Raw genomic sequence first — 14291 nt, forward strand, 5'->3', positions numbered from 1 at the left:
GCCAGGGAACCAGGGGTTTGGCACAGACGAGAAAGTTCTTGTCCACCAGGGATAGTGCTGAGGAGAAAGTGAAACTCTTCATGGTGAAGGTAGAAATCAGAACCTTGAACTTCTGCCTGCTGGAAGATAGGGCCCTAATTCACTGTGAATACCATGCAGATTCATCTTGGTTTTCTGTCTTTCCACTGTTAATACAGGAACAATTACAGCACCCACACTAGTGGATGGGGTGCTCTTGTGGTGTAGCCCGTAGACTTCTCTGTTAACCCGAAGGAAGTTTGACTCTACTTAGATCCTCTCAAAACCCCGCTGGAGGGTCAGCTATGTGTCGGTTCTGACGGAGCAGCAATGCGTTGAGCACAGCGCTGAATTACTGTGAGGTCCAAATGCACTTTCTCCAGTGTGCAACACCTGGAACGAGCGTGAGACACAGTAGGCGCTGTCTCTAAACTCCATGTGCACACCTTCCCTGCCTCAGTGAACGTGAGAAGTTACAAGTATCAGAGAAGACAGCAGCCAATGTAGCAGTTACTGGGGCACAGGAGCCTAGAAGGGTGGGAATTGGGGGTCAGGAAGAGGGCATACGTGCTGGGGAGAAGCCTGAGCGAGGTGAGGAGTGTGGGAGTGGGCTGACTGGAGGATGTGCCAGGCACGAGTGGAGCTGGGTCTTATATTAAAAATCCCTTAGAACCACCCAGCTCTTACAGCACAGAGACAAGGCCGACAGCGAACACTCCCTTATGCTGTGCTAAGTGCTTTAAATTCTTTATCCCTTTAATGCTCACACCTGGCCTGTGAAGAGTCGTTCTTATCCTTATTTCTTTCACTGAGAAGGTCTTCTCAGTGTTCAGTGGCTTGCTCTAGCCCTTGTGTGTGGCCAGTCAAGGGCAGGGTAGGATTTGAAGTCAGGTGTGCTGAATCCAATGTGGGGCTCAAGGAGGCAGACATAGCTGACTGTAAAGGGATCAGTGCAGGAGCTAAGTCTTCACTGTGCGAACAAAAGTCTGGGGGCGGTGGTGGAATCTGTCCTGGAAGTGGGTAAGTGAGGCCATTTCTCTGTGAGCATGGAACAGACGAGACCCTGACTTCCAGGACACTTGGTCCCTGGTGCTCCTCCCAGCAAGCAGGGATCATTGTCTTCATCTGGTGGTAGTCAGGACTTTGTCTCAGTTAGTAACCACAACAATAACCTGAGTTATATGGACATGATAAAACCTTGCTTGTTGAAAGTGAGGAGGACTTGAAGCACTTGTTGGAGAAGATCAAAGAATACAGCCTTCAAGATGGATTACATGAACAGTCCGAGCATCAAGGAAACAAACGTTGTTTCCACTGGACCTACCTGCAACATCATGATAGATGGAGAAAAGATTGGAACTGTCAACAACTTCATCTTATGTGGTTATGTGGACCCACAACTAACATAACACCTTTGCTCCAGCAGTTAGGAAATCATGGAGATGTATTGCACTGGGTAAGTCTGTAGTCAGGGACCTTTCCAAATTATTGAGGAGCAGTGATGTCAGTTTGAGAACTAAGGTGCATCTGATTCAGGCCATTGTCTTTTCAATCACTTGCTGTGTGTCTGAGTGCTGGACATTGAATAAGGATGACAGAACAAGAATTCATGCCTTTGAGCTGTCATGTTGGAGAAGAGCACTTAACACCCCATAGACTGCCACAAGAACAAAAAAAAATATGTCCTGGAGAAAGTGCAGCCAGAGTGCTGCTTGGAGGCAAAGATGATAAGACTTCACCTCACATACTTTGGGCATGTTGCTAGGAGAGGCTATTCCTCGAAGAGGGACATGATGCTTGGGAAGGCAGAGGGTTGGCAAAAGGGAGGAAGACCCTCGACCAGGTGGATTGACACAGTGACTGCTTCAGTGGGATCTAATATGTCAGGAAGTGTGAAGATGGCACGGAATAAGACAGGATTCAGCTCTGTTGTTCGTAGGGCCACTCTGGGTTGTACTTGACTCAATGGCACCTAACAACAAGAAGGTAGCAACATGTCAGGGGAGCTGCCAGGCAGGTTCGGGATACATAACCGGCCTGGGACTGTCACTATCATGATGGTAACCCTGGGCTCTCACATGACTGTAAAGAGGCACCAATCTGATCAATTCATTGTGGCTTCCCACCATATTTTGAAACTGCATCTGCGAGGAGACCATCTAGAATGCTGGAAGCAATTACCAGGCATTTCCAAGAAATTATTTGTCCAGGAATCAACTATTTGTCCAGGGAGAAAGCTCAGAAAGCAGAGGGAGTGAAGACTGAATGGACACAAGACTCATAGACACAGAGTGGTTGTGCACCGTCAAGTCAGAATCGACCCATAACTGACCCTGTAGTGAGTTTTCAGGGGCATCAATCACGTCCCACAGAGCAGCTGGAGGATTTGGCCCACACGCCTTAGACATTGCAGTGCAGCTTCTTACCACTAGGCCACCAGAGCCCCCTTTAAAGACAGAGTGGGAAGAGGAATGAGGTGGGGACCGTAATCAATGTCATAAAATAATGCATGAACAGTTGAACAGGATATCAATCTGCTCTGTAAACATTCATTAGAATACAGTAGTAAGAGGTTTAAAATAAAAGCCATGCTCTTTCCTTTCCCTTTCTGTGGATCATATTTGTACCTGTCTCTTCCTCACACTTGGGTATAAAGACAGATTTGAAGCTGCCTCCACGTGGACTTGGCTATTCCCACTTCCCAGAGGTCCCAGCAGGGAAATGGTGGCTCAATAGCTTCTACAGAGACATGGAAACTGCAGCGCACAAAACCTACCTCTCAGTGTCTATAGCAGGTCCACAAATAACCTCCCAGAGCAGTGTCTTCTAATGGGCAAATAAAGAGTGGAATACTTTTGAGCAAGAAGTAAGAACTAACTGGTTATTCACACAACATTATGTGTATTATGTTAAATGAAAGAAATAGGACTCAAAACTCTTGATTCTGTATAATTCTATTTGTATGTCATTATGGGGGGGGAATAAAAGCACAGACTAGGGACAGGGAACAAAACCTAGGCTGGCAAGGGTTAAGGTGGGGGAGGCTTTACTGCCAAGAATATACATACTTCTTTCAGTCATTTACCTAGGGCTTCAGGGTGCTCTGGTGGCCCGGTTCTTAAGAAGTTGTGCTGCTAATCCAAAAAGCAGCATCTCTCTGGTGGTTCGAATCCACCAACTGCTCCACGGAAGAAATACAGGTTATCTTCTCCCATGTAATTTACAGCCTCTGAAAACTGGTTGGAAGGTCAACTACGAGTCAGTTCCCACTCAGGGCAGTGGGTGAGCAAGTGACAGGACTTAATCTTCTAAGTTCTCTGGTGTTTTGTATTCAAAGTACAGATGACATAGATGTACATTGCTGAGCTCCCCTCTCTGTCTCCCCTCCCTTCCAATATTAAGTACCATCACACAGGCCAGGTGAGCCTTTCGGGGGTGGTCCGAGTTTATTGTTTGTGGTGGCAGCTGCAGGATCCATTGTGTTTGTCAAAATTCCTAGCACTTCACAGCAGAATGCATTTCACTGTTCATACATGAAAACCCAAAGACAGGATTCAGGAAAACCTAAGCACTGAATGCGGAGAGGTTAAGCAAAAGAACTACACCCCCACACACAGAATTTTAAAGGGATTCCCCCCGCCCTCAGCCCACTTTATTCAGTAACCAACGAGCTAGCTATTCTCAAAATGCCGCAGGCCACAGATATCACGCACAACAGTTTCTGCAAATGGCACAAGCTAGCTTTCTGTGTGTGCCATCCCCATTATTTATGTGGGCACACTGTACGCAAAACTACAGTCCATCTGATGAAACTCTGGTAGTGTCTGTAGGAGCTGTGCTATCTCGAAGGTGGCACCTCTCAGGCAGTTTGAATCCACAGTGGCTCCTTGGGAGACAGACGGGCAATTCCCTACCCTTGGAAACTAAACGAAGGCCCAGTGATGAGATGGTTCTGACTCAAAGGCAATGAATGTGAAAGGTTTGGCTGTTGGGTTTTTTTTTTTTTAGCTTCATAAATTATAAGAGCACCCACAGGTATGTCTGACGGCTTATTTCTTTTAAGAAATGTCAGTTGTACCAGGATCAAATGCTCCAAGTTCAGTGAGTCCATGTTTGAGTATCTAGTAAAGTCTGTGGAACGCCTGTCTGCCACGGAACCTCATGCCAGAAGGCATGCACGCTCATCTTGGTCCTGAGATGACTCTCCAGGATTCCTGATGAAATTCCTTGGATGAGCTTCAGGGTCTTTGGCTAGTGCTGAGGGTGAGGGGAGGAGACATGTGGCTAGTGCTGAGGGTGAGGGGAGGAGACATGGATGGACACACACACACACACACACACACACATCTTTGTGGCTTAGATTCTTGGTCCTTTTCAGGGAAGGTCAATTACATACCCTGAATATTTGCTCTGGATCTTTCCTGGTCAAATGTGTCAGGCAACTAAATTCATCAGTCAGGGAACCTAGCAAGGAAATGCTCCTCCCTCACCTTGCTACTGTAGAGGACTGATAGACGATGATACCCTAAGACTCGGGGCCACCTGACCAGAGTTACAGGCAGGCTTCCACATCAGTTCTAAAGAAACACACACACCCCCACCCACCCAGAAAACCACCACCAATACAACAGACTCATTTTGCTCAGACAACTTTTATTTTCTTTTGGTTCTCAGAATGTGCCCTTAAAGATTCCCAAATGTCTGGAGCTTCTGATTCTCCTGGGACCACAGGGAGAAGTTTTGCAGAAACACTCAGCCCTGGCTCGCCGCTCTCCCGCGAGGAGTAAGTCGGAAAGCCTCGAGAGAGGGAGCTGCCACTCACACCTTCCTCCAAGATGGGTAACACAGTGAACAAAGAATTAGTAAAATCATAGACTCAGTTATAGAGGGCTTCAAACATACATATTCTATTATATATAAACCTGTTACATAGGATTTTAACTTATTGGTTTCCTTGTGTTTTGCAATTAAAATACAAATGATATAGATGTTGTTACGCTGCTGATTTCCCCTTCTTGGCCCCCCTCCCTCCCCAACATAAATAACATTACAAAGGTCAGATGAACCTAAGAGCATTTGCTGTTGTAGCTATTTTGTTTTTAAGCTCAGTTTCCCCATCCTCCCCTACACACTACCTCGGAGAGTTTGTAAAAGCAGCATGGAACGAACAAGGCTGAGGCCAAGCGCGGAGATCTAATGGGGGGAGTGCAGACATCGCTTCCCACTGACTGGTACCAAGTGGGCTTGCGTGTATTCCCACTGACAACGGAGCTATGGTAAGCAGGGCGTGTGCAATGCGGGGGGCGCGCGCCTCTGGAGACGGGGCGGCTGGCTGGACCACTGAGAGGAGCCCTACAGGCCTCGAGGTTTTGGGGAGCAGAGCAGAGCTCCAGAGATGTCTTGGCTCGGTATTTACACAGTATCTTTAAGCTGCATTTTCCTTCTAAGGAATTTGTGTTTGTGAAGATGCCTCTTCTGGGGATGGGTGAGGAAAGGAGGAACTTTAAAATAAAACAAAAAGTCAACCAATTCCCACAATTTGAAAAGTTCTGTTATTAGGTCTCACTCGGTTATCTCTTCACACACATCATTAAAAGTAGGTACAGACAGCGATTGGTTTCTTAATCTTTTCTTTTAAGAGCATGAGAAAAAGAGAGGGAGGGAAGGGGGTGCAACTAGGTTGAGCGTCGTCCCTTCTTGAGCATTAAGTGACATTGGATGGTCTGGATTCGGTTCTTCGCTGGGACAAACTCAGGCTGCAGCTTCAAGGTCGATTCATACCACACCAGTGCTTTTTCAAACTCCTCCTGCGGGGGGACAAGGGATAACGGTGAGGAGACCATCAGGCTGAATGTACACTGTGACCCCAAAAGCTAGTGATAATCGTGCCGTGTTTCTCAATAGATCTTCATTTCTGAGTAAAACTTTGAGGCCTGGGAGGAAACTTAGGGTCCAAGGTCACAAAGAGAAGCACGGGCTGAGCTGAAGAGTCAAAGGAAAGAGAGCAACCCTGAGAAAGGTGCGACCCCGCAGCAGCAATAAGTAAGAACAGACTTTGGGCCTGTTACCGGGAGGACACAGCCCTCGGAGAAGGACATGCCTGGAAAGGTGGAGGGTCGGTGAAAGAGAGGAAAACCCTTAAGAACAAGGATTGCTACAGTGATGCCAATAAGCAGGCCCGAGCACAGGGCGATTGTGGGGATGGCACAGGGCCAGGCAAGGCCTCCACTTGTGTAAACAGGCTCACTAGGAGGCTGACTACGAGGACCTGACGGCACCTCGCATTCACACACTGCCCCCCACCCCCATTACCAAGAATCTACTGTGTGCCAGGCACTGTTAGGTGCTTTTACAAAATGGTTTATTAAATCCTCACAGAAACCTCTAGAACCAGACAGGGCTCATGACACATTGGCCTGAGTTTTCTACTGTAGCTGGACAGATGGAAGTGACTTGTAAATTTTAAGCAAGTTTTAAAATTATCCTTAGCACATAAAAATATTAACATGGAGGGGAAATGATTGTTGCCATACTTAAGGTATTTCTTTTTCCTCCTAGATGAAAACTTTCAAAGAGCTTAAACTGATTAGTAAAATTACTCTGACTAGTCAAAAGAGAGAAAATCTTGCATCCATGGGGGGGGGGGAATCTCTCATTAACTGGGACCCAGAATTGGGTCTTCCATTTAAGAAGGCAGAGGGGAGGAGCCTGAACACTCAGCAGTCCCCATCTGGCCAGATGACACCTAATGTCTTTGAAGTCAAGGCAAGCTCACAGTCTGAGACCCTCATTCAGGGTCTACCCACCCGAGAGAAAGTGCATGGTATGATTCCTGGTGAAAATTGTTTTTGAAAGCTTTGGGATGCTCCCTCGGACTTTCAGTTCTGAAAGCATTTCTTATTTTTTGAAAGAATGGGAGATCTGGGTAACGGCTTTGCATCTTCTTTGGAAAGAGCATCCCAGGAAGCTGGTGGTGTGTCATCATGCATCAGACATGTGGTAAGCACCTACTATGGGCCAACCAGTGTGTGAAGAGCTGGGACGAGGAAGATGAAGAGGAGCCTTTTTCCTAAGGAGCTCTCAGTTTAGAGGGAGAAACACACTTCTTTTTTTTTTTTTAAACAAAAAATTACAAAACAATGTGAAAACACGGCATGACAAAAACACAGACGGCATCGTGAATGCGCTGACAAGAGACACCTGGAAACGAGAGCACGCTGTGTGTCGAGGCAGAGTGAAAAGGGAGGTTTAGATGTCTAAATAGATGTGTCCAAAAAATTGTGTAAGTGTGACAGCACTAAAGTCAACAGCTGTTTTTGTGTGTTGTTGAACCAGCTCACAGCTGATTCTCCAGCAGGTTCTCAGAGGCTATAAATCATAAGGGAAGAGACTGGCTATCTTCCTCCCATGGAACAGCTGGTGGATTTGAACTGCCAGTGTTTGAGTTGGCAGCGCAACTCCTTACCATTAAGCCAGTAGAGCTACCTTGGTCAGGAACTATCTGGCTGCAAATACTGGTGATGTTAATGTGTTTTCCCCCTTCCTTTTCTTTTTAATTTCTACCCACCTCCTCTCTTTTACACATTCTCATTTCCCTTCTCATTCATTTTTTCCCCCTTTTTTATTTTTTTGTGTATGTACCATCAAATTGGATCTGACTGGTACAGAAGGAGATTGTCCCTCCTAAAGCACAGCATCTGGTGGATTTGAACCGCTCACCTCTGGGACTGCAGTACAGTTTCTTGCCACTAGGCCACCAGAGCTCGCCTCATTCATTATTCTTAAAACTCTCAGACTCTTTATCTAGAAAATACACCCTTTGTATAGTTAGCTCTTTTAGACACAGAACTCCCAGGAATAAAGGGAATGGATGTAGCCGGGACAGGTCTGCAGTGTAGGAGGAGGTCCCACTAAGAGACGCTGTTCTCACACCCCCAGTCTCACCATTGCTACGTAGACATTGCCCAGCGTGAAGTGGTTCACAGCAAAGTGCGGTGCGATCTCCACGGCCATGCTGGCTACTACGATGGCATCATTCCAGAGCTTGGCATTGTGCAGAATGTTGGCCAGGCTAACCAGGGGCACGTCCTGGGAGAATGGAGAGAAGGAAAAAAGAGTGGAAACTTCTTCAGCGTTCATTCTTGGCTTCTGTGATCATAACAAATGCGACAGGTGTTTGCTCTGAAACCGCACAGTGATACAGCTCAAAGGGTCATCTCTGTTAGACACAGGACTTACACCAAGATAGAAATCAGTGCATTCTTTCTTTTATCGAGGCAGCCTTTTAAAAAAAAAACCTCCAACAATGTCAGCTGATGTAAATAATGTGCTGAATGATGCACTGGACGCGTATTCTGGTGGTAGGTCCTCATCACTGAAGATCGGCAATAGAAAGTCCTGTGCACAACCCCCACTATGAGGAGCCCTGTCACAGGTACGTTGGCTGGACCACCGCTTCATCTAGAGTGGGGCTTAGCAAACGATCGCCCACAGCCCAACCCGCCCATGGCCTGCTTCTCTAAAGTTTAACCAGGACAAGGCAGTGTCTGTGCGACATTTGTCCTCGAATGGCATAACCGAGTAGCTGTAACAGCAAGCACCTGCTATACAGAGCCTGAACTACTGTGTCCTGCTTCTTTAAAGAAAAAGGTGCCGACCTCTCACCTACAGAGTCTTTCAGCTTCAACTCACCACCTAGAAGCACGGAGTACAGAGTGACAGACTGAGTAAGTAGCAACACTGTTATTCCCACAAATGTTTCTTCCCTGTCTGCTTCCAATACAGCATTGTGCTGGGTTCCACAGGAGACATGAAAGCAGCAGAAGAAAAGGATCTATCTTTCCCTGAACTGGGGAAATCATTAGAGGATACCAAGGAGGTTCGATCACTTGTTTAGGGTCACAAAGCTAGGAAGGGATAGAGCTATGTTTAGGGTTCTAAGACACTGGACAGCAAAGGCTGCTGTCTAACAAAGACATCACCTTTCGGAAGTACAAGAACTACATTAAAGCAAAATTCACTATGTGTGGACACAAATGGCTGTTAAAAATTGCACACTCTTGGCTCTCATAACAGTAACTGACTTTTGGGAGGAAACTGATGATGTACACTGCTGTATCTCTTTCTTCTTCTTCTCTTTCATTTTTTGAAGTAAAGTTGTAGCTGCACAAAGACCAAGAACTGATCAATGTATCTGCAGAAATGGAAACCTGCCTTCTGAGTTCTGTGGAAGCAAATTCAAGAATGGAGTCCAAGCCAAACATGTACACCAGGCATCCATGCCCACGGGCTAAGCTAACCCAGAATGGTTTCAGAGAGTCCGCTCGGCCAGCCAGTACTTCTTTGCACTTTGGCGGCTCTGAGGACAGTGGAACAGGTATAAAAGGACTTGTATCTTACAGGGAACTCCAAGACCTTCCCCCATGTTCCAAAGTGCTGAGGGTGGGAAGGCCGGACAATGGGCAGAGCCCACAGGCTTTTTGGTTATACGTTTCCCGGGCCCAGTTTGCTACCTTCTCCCACCTTCTTACTGGCTGAGGAAATCACTGGACAACGGGAAGGTATTAGGGACAGGAACTTACAGCCTGAGCCACACTCACCTTCACCTGGTGCGGAGCGTAGTGGAGGGCCTGGCGGAGGCAGTCAATGGCCTTCTTTCCGTGGCCTTTCACTCGCCAGTAGAGGGCGGCCATGCTGGAAAGCACCCAGGATGTCTGGTTCTGCAAAGCAACAGTCAGCTGAGGCCGGGCGTTCAGTCACAGGCTCCCCAAGGACACCAGACAGCAGCCTGAGCAGTCATTTCACTCCACACTTACGAAGGGCCAGCGTTCTGCTGGTCACCAATCCTCCTAACGCTATTAGAGCCTCTTTACAAGACGAAGAAACAACAGCTCGGCAAGGTTAAGTGCCCTGCGCAAAGCCACCAAAATACTAAGAGGCAGAATTAACCCTTGATGTCCACATTCTTGATATTTAAGGTCAAAAATAAGGATAGGGTTCTTAGAAAGTTCCAACCCAAACATGGGGTGGACCTTGCACCCTCGAGAGGAAATGCAGAGGCGGCTCTGCATTCTTCTTAAATTGAAGTTTATGTCACTTTTCGAGCAGGGAGCAGACAAGGCTATCCAATGGACAGTCTCTCTCACCATCGTCTTCACTTATTCAGTGCAATTTTCTCATCTATCTTTCCAGAAACTCTTTGTGCTTTATATAAACTGATACAAATAGACTGCCATGCTCCATTGTTTTCATATGCCCACAACAAAAACAAGACTAGATGAAGCAAAACCTCTCAGAGCCACCTTTGCGTTGACAGGCTCCTCCATTAGATTCCCAAGGCTGTATGTCCTAACAGGAGGAAACTTTTTCTCCTGAAGACTGGTGGGTCCACGTGGCTGACCCCAACATGCAACCCACTGAGCTCTCGGGGCTGCTTTGTGACATGTGACACAGACTCTGTCAAGGCAGCACGCTCCGGCACTTGCCTCTTCTGAGTAACGTCCCATGGAGCTCTTCCTCCATCAGCGTGGAGAGATCATTCTTATTCTTTTTTTGAACAGCTGAGTAATTTTGCCTTGGGTGGATATACCATTATTTAACTAGATTACTGTTGATGGCTATTCCTCCCTCTGCCTCTCCCCATCATTTTTTCTTTAAACTTTGTACTGTGATTTGGGTGAACAGGGCAAACTGCTTTTCATGCAGCATTTTATGCACATTTTACATTACGGCCACCATGGAACAGCACTCTCCCCACTTCTTCCTTGGGTTTATCATCTCCATCCTTCCTTCTTTGCCACCTTCTCAGTTTCACTGCTTAGCAAAGGCAACATTTTAAATCTCATACACTTTATTGCTCGAAGGAGTGTATTTCTATACTCCTTGGTATTTCTGTTCACCTTACAGGGATGTCATTTGGCTGAAAGTTGAACCATGGGGTATGTGGTAATATATAAGGTGGGAAAACACCCCTGCATAAGTACACAGAGTGCTGAAGAGAAACGATGTCAGTCTAGTTACAAAGGTGCCCCTAATCCAGGCCATGGTCTTCTCAATTATTTGTTATGCTTCAGAGAGTTGGACAATGACTAAGGATGACAGAATTGATGCCTTCGAGTTGTGGTGCTGGAGAAGTGTCTTGAACATACCATGGACTGCCAAGAAAACAAATCAGTCTGCCTTGGAGAGGGTGAAACCAAAATTTTATTTGGAGGCTAGGATTTTGAAGCTCTGCCTCACTGACTTTGGGCACATGGCCAGGAGAGAAGGTTCTTTGGAGGACATCATGCTCGGAAGCATGGACGGATAGTGCAGGAGCAGAAGACCCCGGATGAGATGGACTGATTCAGTAACTGGGACAATGGGGGCTGGTGTGTCAGAATTAGTGAGACTGGCTCAGGACAGGGATGGGTTCAGAGCGGCTGTACACAGGGTTGCTATACATTGTAGGCAACTCAATGGTACGTAACAACAATAACATACTATAGCAGATTTGGAAGCAGGAGTGGCATCCACTTCCTAAATAACATGTCTCTGGATACTCTATGAACTTTGATAAATGTCGATGGTTGTAGAGGAGCTTCAGGCCTATTGATCATGGGGTTGCTATGAGTCGTGCTTGACTTGAAGGCAATCAACAACAATAGATCCCATTCAGATCAACGTTCAGAAGGATATTCACGGCTGATTTTATTTTATGAGCCTCTGTCATCTGGTTGATAGGTAACCTCTGGAAGTGGTCTGAATTCCAAGTTTAAAGGTTATCTCAGGGTGATAGTCTACAAGGGTTCCTTTAGTCTCTATTAGTCTGGTAAGCCAGGCTTTTTTTCTTGTAAGGAATCTGGGTTTGTTCTACATTTCCTGCCCACTAACTCCCCATTCTATCTGGGACCATCTTCTCTGTTCCTGGTCCCAGCAGTTGCCAGTGGTAGCTGAGTGTCATCTAGTTCTTCTGGTCTCCAGAGGAGGTGACGTTGTGCCTACAATTTAATTTCTACAACACTTTGGTTTCCTTCTTTCTCTTTTACTCTGGAGGTGCAGCACTTCATTGTAGATGGACATTCACAAGTTTCAAGACCACAGATGCTACTCAGCAAGCTAGGATGCTGAATGATCTTTCTGTGTGATGTTAGGCCATTTGACGCCTGTGGCTCCTTAAGAAGCTCCTCCCACCCCCATATGCCCCTGGATTGTAACAATTTAATCTTCTCCTAGAAACATGAGTTTCTGTTCCCTTCCAGTCTCCTCACATTGTGTTATTAAATTCTTGGATATTTGTTAATCTGTTAGTGGAAAATGTGGTTTAATTCTGCATTTCCCTTATTGTTGTTATTGTTATGTGCTGTTGAGTCGCTTGCTAGACATAATGACCCAATATACTACAGTTCTGAACCCTGCTCTGTCCTGAGACAACCTACTTCTCTGACACACCTACTTCCATTATCCCTGTTACTGATTCAATCCATCTCACGTAGGGTCTTCCTCTCTTGCACTGTCCCTCCACCCTTCCAATAATGATGTCTCTCTCCAAGGACTGGTCCCTCCTTGCAACATGTCCAAATATATGTCAGACAGAGATTCAGAATCAATGCATCCAAGGAGCAGCCTGGTTTTTCATGCTCTCTAGGTCAAACCTGCTTCTATTCTCCAATACCACAACTCAAAGGCATCAATTCTCCTTCTATCATTCCTAGTCATGTTCCAGCTCTCTGATACATAACAGGTAATTTCAAAGACCAGGGCCTGGATCAGGTGCACCTTAGACTCCAAAATGATATCACTGCCATTCAGTCCTCAAAAGAGGTCTCTGACAGATTCTCCCAATGCAATTTGTCTTTTGATATCCTGACTGCTGGTACCAAGAGTGTTGATTGTAGAGCTAAGCAAACTGAAGCTGTTAACAATCTCAATCTCTTTACTGTCTATCATGATGCTGCCAATTGGCTCAGTGGTAAGAATCTTAGTTTTCTTCATAATGAAGGCTGCAGTCCATGTAATTGAATTCTTTTCTGTGAAGCATCTGTTCATATATTTTGTTTCATTTTCTATCAGGTGATGTGGTACCTATCTTTATTTTATTTTAATTTTTTTTAAAGAAATCTGGACTTTGTTTTACATTTCCCATCCGGACCTCCTCTTTCTATCTGGGAACATCTATTTTTTTCTTTCTTGGTCCTAACAGTTGGCAATGGTTATCTGTGGTTCAAATCTTATCTACTTAAAAAGTTCTTTGCATATGAAGAGATCAGTCTTACATTGGTGGTATGATTTCCAGATCCTTCTCCCTAGTCTGAAGTTTGCCTTTCAATATTCAGCATTTTGTGTGATGTCAAAGGTTTTGATTTCATTACAGTTGAGTTTACGAACTCATTTCAAATATTTGGAATTTTAGTCAGAGTTAGACCACCCTCATAAAAATGCTGTCAAGGAATGTTGTCATGTCTTTTTGCAGAACTTTTATAATTCCACCTTTCACATTAAAAATGTTTGCTCCATCTTAAATTTAACCTAGTGTAAAAGAAAAGATATGAAACAACTTAATTTTTTTCCAGATGGCTACCCTTGTCTCAATAATACTTAATGCATAATTCATCTTTTCCTTGCTGAGGTGTTACCATTGCCATATACAAAATTCCAATACTTAATTTAATTATAATCATGGATGTTCATATCTATTTCATTTACCACTTGATTGATGGTCTCTGGCTTAAAGTCATTACAGAGGAGACAATCTGCTCTCATCTTCTCTTCCTTCCAATGTAATGAGTGCTCCAAAGTCAGGGCATATTGCATTTGTATTCTGATCTGTGTTTTTATTTCCTGGCCTTTGTTTTATACTGGCTTTTTAGTGGCATATATTAACTGATCACTGATGCTACCTTTTTATGTGGTTTCTCCAATTATCTCCTGGCTAGCTGAAGTTCACCTTCTAGAACTTTCCTCAAGCAGTGCTCATGGGAGGAATATTCTTTCCAACTGTGTATGCTATAACCAGTATGCCTTCAACTTTCATACCCAAAGGGCAGCTTGGATGGATATAGAACCATGGTTCATTCTTTTTATTCTTGAATAGTTTGGTTCACTACCTTTTGGCCTAGAAGATGATTGTAGAAGAATTTGAAGCTAGTCTGATGTCTTCCCCTAAACTTCTCCAGTAGGGTAAAAAGGGAAGCCACTGACTGGGAAAAGTATTCGGTAATAACATATCAGATAAGGGACTTATATCCAGAATTTATGAAATACTTGAGCACCACAACAAGATAAAGGTAAATAAT

General features: G+C 45.2%; 1 protein-coding gene across 1 annotated transcript in view; it reads right to left on the reverse strand.

Moving 5' to 3' along the window:
* Nucleotides 1-5655: 5655 nt before the first annotated feature.
* Nucleotides 5656-14291, reverse strand: part of TTC17 (tetratricopeptide repeat domain 17) — a 135892-nt gene continuing 127256 nt past the window's right edge. The window contains exons 22-24 of the mRNA XM_006896754.1: nt 9618-9737; nt 7963-8106; nt 5656-5825 (exon numbers count right to left, since the gene is read on the reverse strand). Of these exons, the coding sequence (XP_006896816.1) occupies nt 5694-5825; nt 7963-8106; nt 9618-9737 (396 nt within the window). The 3' untranslated portion in view covers nt 5656-5693. The remainder of the gene's footprint in view (nt 5826-7962; nt 8107-9617; nt 9738-14291) is intronic.

Source organism: Elephantulus edwardii, unplaced genomic scaffold (genome assembly GCF_000299155.1).
Source record: "Elephantulus edwardii isolate Elephantulus edwardi_28Jun2011 unplaced genomic scaffold, EleEdw1.0 scaffold00189, whole genome shotgun sequence".
In the NCBI taxonomy this organism is placed as follows: Eukaryota; Metazoa; Chordata; class Mammalia; order Macroscelidea; family Macroscelididae; genus Elephantulus; species Elephantulus edwardii.